At 36.6% G+C, this 7876-nt stretch overlaps 1 protein-coding gene across 1 annotated transcript in view; it reads right to left on the reverse strand.

Moving 5' to 3' along the window:
* LOC106883129 (PH domain leucine-rich repeat-containing protein phosphatase 2) overlaps nucleotides 1-7876 on the reverse strand; it is an 80459-nt gene that overhangs the window by 29451 nt on the left and 43132 nt on the right. The window contains exons 2-5 of the mRNA XM_052968645.1: nucleotides 5435-6076; nucleotides 4199-4333; nucleotides 2995-3176; nucleotides 907-1082 (exon numbers count right to left, since the gene is read on the reverse strand). Of these exons, the coding sequence (XP_052824605.1) occupies nucleotides 907-1082; nucleotides 2995-3176; nucleotides 4199-4333; nucleotides 5435-6065 (1124 nt within the window). The 5' untranslated portion in view covers nucleotides 6066-6076. The remainder of the gene's footprint in view (nucleotides 1-906; nucleotides 1083-2994; nucleotides 3177-4198; nucleotides 4334-5434; nucleotides 6077-7876) is intronic.

A 7876-nucleotide genomic window follows, 5' to 3' on the forward strand; every position in this document is an offset into this window, starting at 1 on the left:
TTTTCTTTTAAGGCATTCAAGCAATAGAAAAGATTTTCTAAACCCTTAAATTATATCAAAAAATATCTGGGACTCACCGATATATTTCCTGTGAAGAACAAGTGTGCTTTGAAGTATGATTTGAAAACCACTGACTTAAATAATATAGACATAATAATCTCTATAATTACCGTTTCTGGTTAAAAGCACACCATGTTCATGTATTTATAAGACTTGCAAGATGGTCATGTTTTTGACTGAGTTATTGACAGTGTGGTTTCTGTACTTAACGTCAATCTATCCATCCTTTTGTCCGTTTGTCTGTACATCCATCTGTCCGCCTGTCAGTCATTCTGGCTAACAGTCTAGCGATTTTTCTACTAACTATTCTGTCATTCAGCTTTCAATAAATTCTTTCCTTTATTTTATTTATTCTTATTTTGTGCTTCAATTTGTGCAAATTAACATCGTTGATTAAAAAATTTTAAGGAGTCATCCTCAGAGTCACTGTACATCTGGTGTTGAAAGTGATAGAAGAATATTTAACTTGATACAGAACAAATATTCCAAGGGACTTCGTTCATAAAGTACAGGTTTCCCCCATTTTCTTGATAACAATATATTCTTATTGAACCTTTTCTCTTCTACTATCATTTCTTTGATTCTATAATTTCTTTTCTCACTCCACTTCTCCAGACATCGATAAATTCATCAATCGATTCATCCATCCATCCAACAATTCTTTTCTATGTACCATTCTATCTCTCTTCCTTCATTTATTTCGTTTCCCCTCTTCATTCTTTCTTTCCTTCCTTCCTTTTCCCTTTCCTCTATCATCCACCCTAGAAGCAAGTTTCATATATAAAAGATATACAATCATAGGTTGCTCCTAAAAGAGAAATAATTCCCATCCCTGTTCAAACATACCTGGGTAAATCATCCAACCAACCCATAGTGTGAATGTCTTCTTCAAGAGGTCGTTCTTTTAAGACGTTATGTCGCAGGTTTAGAGTCCTCAGATCTTCATTAATAAAAATGGTGTCTGGTAGAAATTCTAAATTGCATTTGGATAAGTCTGCCTTGGTTGGAAGTTTAGCTGTTGCCTAGTAAAAGAGAATAAAACATGATAGCTGTTAAATCACTTTAATTAAAGATACAAATTTACACATCTGCATTTCAGCAGAGACCGTAATGTAGCAAATTAATGAATTCAGTACATACTTTCACAAACTGACTAAACAGATAAACATATACAGAATTACGTAAATGATAAGCTGCTTGGTAAATTATGTAATTATGATAGCTTGTTTATCGTCAGAAATTGTATGTAAAAATGAATTGTATATTTGGTTCCAACAAAATACAACAGCACATGATTTTGGAGCTCATGACGATTTGAACTTAGAATAATACAGTAGTAGTAGTAGTGGTAGGGGGGCATGTGCTGTAACAGCACGTCGCTGCATCCACCATTTATTGGTCATTCCCACCTTCTACTGGCGGATGATTCCTTTGCACCACTCAAGCGGCAACCTTCTAACTCATGGGTCTGTTATGGGTAGTCGTTTCTCGTGAGAATTTTACGAAGTCAAAGAGCGAATCCTATATCAACCGCTTTGAGTTACTTTTTATGAAACGCAGAAGAAAAGTTGGGTCTATTCTTTGACTTGTTGGTCCCTACACAGCACAGTAATGCTGCAATTTTCAAATATAGCTGTGTAATACGATTTTTGTCCTTAGGTAGTAACTGTTATTTCCTATTTAACTACCTCTAGAAAGTATGAAAATGGTTAATATTTCATTCAAACTTTGCTTTTGTTACGATATTTATTCAAACTTCGAAGAATCCCTCTCAATACAGGGCTATGATGCTCCCCAACTATTCTTACTCATGATCAGAGATGCACATATTGTCAGCCACCAAGGGACATGCTCAAGTAGTTAAGGTCAAGCAACTGATAAGCAAATCTGTGGTTTTGAGAAGAATATTTGCTATAACGATATTTCTGCTTTAGCAGAATCTGTCTGCAATGTAATGGAAAATAGGTCAGTTTCAAAACATTGATGTCCAGGTCACAAAAGCAAAGTTTGAAGAGTAAGTCATTTCCTTTGATTTCTAGATATAAACAAATAGGAATTAACACTTACTGACAAAAAAAAACAAAACAAAAAAAACGTTACACAGTGTGACCGCAGAACATACGAGCTTTCCCTAATTGATGGTTTCAACCACAAAATTTGTTCACAGAAAAACTAAAAAGTTTTTCTCGTGGGAAATAATTTATTTTGTTAGATTTCCAAATGGCCGCTTTGGCCTTTTAAAACAGACAATTGTTGTTCATTATTCTGATAAATTGTATTAAAAAAAAAAAAATCATTCTTCATACATGTTCTTCCCTTCCTCCTTCTCTGTGCATTCCAAAGTATATCCATCTATTTGCATAGCATCTTATTTTGCGGATTGAATTATGTCAATATTCATCTTTATGATACTCGTAATGGCGAATATAAACACTATAATTATCAAATCATATTAATATTGATTTCAAATTTTGGCACAAGGCTAGCAACTTCGAGGAGGGCATAAGTCGATTACATCGACCCCCAGGGCTCAACTGGTACTTATTTCATCAGCTTCGTAAGGATGAAAGGCAAAGTCGATCTCGGCGGAATTTGAACTCAGAACGTAAAGTCGGATGAAATGCCGCAAAGCATTTTTCACACGCGGTAACGATTCTACCAGCTCACCATCTTATTAATAATATAAATTTTAAATTTTGGCACAGGGCCAGCAATTTGGGGGAAGGGGCTAAGTCGACTACATCGACCCCAGTGCTCAACTGGTATTTATTTCATCGACCTCGAAAGAATGAAAGGCAAAGTCAACCTCGGTGGAACTTGAACTCAGAACGTAAGGACTGACGAAATGCGAACTAACGATTCTGCCAGATCGCCGTTTTATTAATAATATTAATATTAGTATCATTATAATATCAGAATTGAAATACAACATACCTTTTGAACTCTTTTAAGCCACTTACTATATGTGATTGTGTTGGTGAAAGACAGGTAGATTGACCTTTCACCGTGTAATGTAATTGTCAGTTTGAGGACATTTGGATGGTCTTTGAATTTCACTTCCTCCACATAACCTTTGGCCAGTTGCATTATTGATTTTTTCGAGGAAGGAAACTTATCTGCGAATGAAGAAGCGAAATAAAAGAAAGCTTTTAAATCAAAGCAACTTAATAAGTTCCATGTTTAGAATGGAATTCTATAAGTATACAGGTAATGATAACAATGTTGATGACGACGATGATGATAACAATTATGATGATGATGAGGAAAAGGAATCATTTCAGTAGGGAAAGATGTTTTGAGTATTGTCCCTTGATTAACCTCTTCTACTTTGGCGTGCATTGACCAAGGAAATGAAAAATTCCCTTCAGTGACCGCTAGTTTTGTTGTTAAGTGCTCAGTATCGTTGAAGGTTATTTTTTGGTGGGGTCTCTCCAGATCTTCTGGCTAATGTAGCTGTGCAGAATGAAAATGGTAACTACAGGTATATTGGCTAAAGATGGTAATCATAATTGTATAAGTTAGAAATGATTTACAGAAGATGCAATGGTCAAAGACAGTTGATGTAGATGAATAAATCAAAGGTGATTAAGAAAAAATAATAGATCGAAGGTGGTTAAATACAGGCTCCCAACCTGTGGTCCGCGGGCCCCTGGTGGTTCGCAAAGGTAGTACAGAGGGTCCGTGAACTAAATTGAAATTACATAAAGATAAGCATATTAAAAGGGGGCCGTGGGAAAAGGTAGTGATAAGGTTGGGAACCACTGGTCTATAGACATGTCTGTGTGAACAAAATATCTTTCACATGGTTCATATAAGTATACAGACAGTAGATAGTTAACATTGATGTACCATCAGAAAATAATTAACATAGGTGTATGTGTGTGTGTGTGTGTGCGTGCGTGTGTGTAAGTGTTTGTGTGCGTGCGTGCGTATATCGGAAGAGGGAGAGGGAGAGATAGAAATAGAGATAGATAAATAGATAGATTGATCGACAGACAGATAGATAGATAGATAGATAGATAGATGGATAGAGAGATAGAGAGAGAGAGAGAGAGAGAGAGAGAGAGAGTAGCTATGTGGAACTAATTAATCTCAAGAAATCAAGAATACTTAAGTTGTAAACGAAAAGTGGACGTACCTCTGTGAATAAAAAGGCGGGTGCCAGAAATGGCACACAATCGCTGCACCCATTGATAGATGAGTTTTCCTTTTCTGACTAAAATTACGGAAGACAATTGAGCTTTGGTGAAAGTACTATCCTGCACGGGTTTCCCTGTAACGAAAATATGTTTTTCATTGGACGAAGAACAAGACTATAGGAAAGAAGTGAATCAACCGAATCAATCATTGTATCATAATGATACTTATTTCACATAAAAACCTCAGGAATTCAAGTACTATATATAAGGATGGCTTATTACTGTAAGGAAGCACTGTATGAATAATATACGTCTAAGGAATTTTCAATACTGCCCGGACCATAACTAAAGCGGCCATACTGTGACCTTGTTTAATCTGATCTATACAAAGGCATCACATTTCTTTTATTACTTACTTCCCATTGGATTACTTTTTTACGGATGCAGACCCACAACTGGTTTTTAGGATTGTGGATTCTAAGTTATTACCAAAGATATTTGATGTGCGAAGGCACGAGGACTCGTGGATAAGATGTTGCACTCACGACTGTTAGATCGTGGTTCGATTCCAGGACCGGGCGGTGCGTTGTGTTGTTGAGCAAAACACTTCTTTTAACTTTGCTCCACTTCACTCAGCTGTAAATGATTAACTCTGCGACGGAATACTCTTTCGACCGGCAAAATGGCAGAATGTTGGCTTGCTCGCCTAGTCAGCAGAGTGGCATCATTCGAAGGCCAAATCATTACGAAACGCATTGTGACCAGCGAGGTATGACTATTGTATAAGAAGCTTACTACCTGAAATCAAAATGCAAGGTGATTTCCATAACGCAATAAACTATTGGGGTGCCAACACAAACTTCATCTTAATGTAGTACATCTGGGGTAATTATTCTTCACAGAGCCTATCTATCTTGAAGAAATATCTTCAAGAAGATAAAAGCAGAGGGGACTATTCATGATCATTCGATCTGTTAGCTGCCAAATTTCCATCAAATCACACTTTATTGTCTTTAAAAACGAAAGAGGTGTTGGATAATGTCGTTCTAGATACACTATGTCTGAAGGGCATATTGGACTATGTAGTCCTAGATACATTATATCTGGAAAAAATGATGAAAGAGTTATAGCTGTAGTGCTTTTAATCACAGAGCTACCTCAGTTAAAGCTGAACTGGGACTAAACAACAACAACAACAGAACACAATAATGGAATAAAACATTAAAAAAACTGACCTAGATAGAATTTAATGAGATAAGACAGATCTGGATTGTATCCTTCTTCTTGAATCTTTCTGGGTTCCGTGTAACCAAGGTTTCCAAGAAATTCATTTTGAATGGCCAACGGATGATCGGTGGATTCCATTCTTGCAATGATATCTCCATTGAATTGAACATGCAACGAACTATGTGCAACACCGCACTGGGCACATATTCGCTGTGTGTTGGTACTTAAATTACACGGAACAAGACGGGAGCTGTTGATGTTTCCATTTGGAACAAAAACTCGGATGAAACCATGGCTGGTATCCTCTTCGATCCATTTCTTTACATCGATATCGTTAACCGGATCTTTACAAACGGTAAATTTGCTTGCTGTAGCAATGTTCTCTTCATTCACCTTAAGGTAAAGGTCAGCTAAAGAATCCGCCAAGTCCCATGTGTCGTCTTCAAATCGTGGTCGTTTGTCTCCCGAAACAGCTCTTTGGAAATTAGTACCTTTTGCATTGTCTGTATAATTCCACCAATACTGTTCCGACTTGGTATAAGAATGGATGCTTGAATAGCTTGATCTATTACTTGAATTTGCAAAGTTATGCCGGTTCTTAAAGTTTGATCCGAACGCACTGTAACTTCTCAAAGACATATCTGCATTTTCTAAAAAAATAAGAAAATAAAAATCATTTAAAACAACTTCAAATAAATATTTTTTTAGCTGTTGCTAATTCTAAAAGACATGCATAGACAAGATGTTAAACATAGACTGGGATGCGTAGATGATAAGAGTAACGGAAAATGATATGGAAGGCTGAAAGCAATAAGGTGAATATAAACAAACTGGTATCGTCGAAAACACTTTCACATAACTCTGCCTGATCAGTATCTTCCTATACCAATCCGACAAAGGCAATTGTAGGATATAGACGATTTTAAAACTACAATGTGAAAATAATTTTACCAACTTATATCGTTACGTAATACACTTTTTTCTGACGAGAGTAGAAAAGAAACCAACCGCTCTCATGGTCAAAAGTTATCGACGGTTTTGCTAGCGATCATGTAGAAAAGTGTGGTAACACTCATTAGAATATCAATACCTATCTATTTACGGCTGCTTAGCTTGAATAAATACCTGGGAGATATTTACAGAGCGCACGTGAATGAAACAATTCAACATAAGCAACATAGGTGAGTGACAACGCTAGAGGAAAACATAAGCAACCTATTCTGCAAAATCAAACCGTTAGATACTATTATAAAGTGTAAGGCAAATAATAAGTTCACAACATACCATAGGAAAATTAGAAAATATGTACAGAGGTCCTACACTAAATCTCGAGTGAAAATTTATTACTCTGAAACATGAATTCAAAACCTGGAGTAAAAAACTGCTCTATCGTAGGCAATTTTTTAGAAAGAGCCACGGTAAACCGCAAATTTACTTCCAATCCACAAGTCGCATACAACAGAAGGGGAAACAATACCGTAGTGAAAAGGTCTCTTTCCCAGGAAGATCTAATATTATATTGCTCTAAGATCTGGGACGAAAGTAAAGATTTCAATCGTAGTGCACCATGACTAGGTACTATACATTGCATGCTGGACCAATATCAATCGTACTACTGTTACGATTGACGCTGAAACTTCCACCAAAGCTGCTGGAAAACTGCATAAAGGGATATAACTAATCAGGAACCTCATAGTTGGTTACTAGAACAACATATTGCTTTTTTATAGAAACTCGAATGTATATGTACGATGTCCAGTTGGCATACCAAACTAGCTTGCTTAAGCACGAAGAAACCTTGTAACTACGAATGAAATCATTGCTTTAGCAGTGAACTATAGGCCAATAGCCAGCCTTAACATTGTGTATAAACAGTGTGTGAACTGCCTGAACCAAGTCCTTCAAGGCTGTTGTGGCTACACCATTTATTTTGTCACTTATGAGTTGATGGATGGAAAGAATGGAGCATGGGGATGCACCGGACAACTTTTAATAAATAAAGCTGTGTTGTCAGAACAAAACTGCAGGAAGTTTGTAACAGCATGGCTTTATTACAGAAAGGCATTCGATTCCATTCCTCACCCACGGCTACTGATGTCACTCCAGCTGGCTAAAGTACTTTGCTGCCTTGGTTGTTGGTATTAAAAGATTTACAAAGACCTGGATTGCAATCTTCACCAAGTAACTGAAGGTAAAATGGTTGTCTCCAATGTTATATGTCAAAGGAGATCCCGGATAGACGGATAGATAGATGAATAGATATGTATGCATAATATATATATGGATATGCGCGCGCGCGTGTAAAGCAAGTATATATATATATATATATATATATATATATATATATATGTATATGTGTTTGTGTGTGCATGCGTGTGTGTGTGTGTGCGTTTGAGTGCTTGTGCGCATGTATATTTCGGAAAGGTTTTCCTTTCACAGAGAGAGAGAGG

Source organism: Octopus bimaculoides, chromosome 6, assembly GCF_001194135.2.
Source record: "Octopus bimaculoides isolate UCB-OBI-ISO-001 chromosome 6, ASM119413v2, whole genome shotgun sequence".
Classification (NCBI taxonomy): Eukaryota; Metazoa; Mollusca; class Cephalopoda; order Octopoda; family Octopodidae; genus Octopus; species Octopus bimaculoides.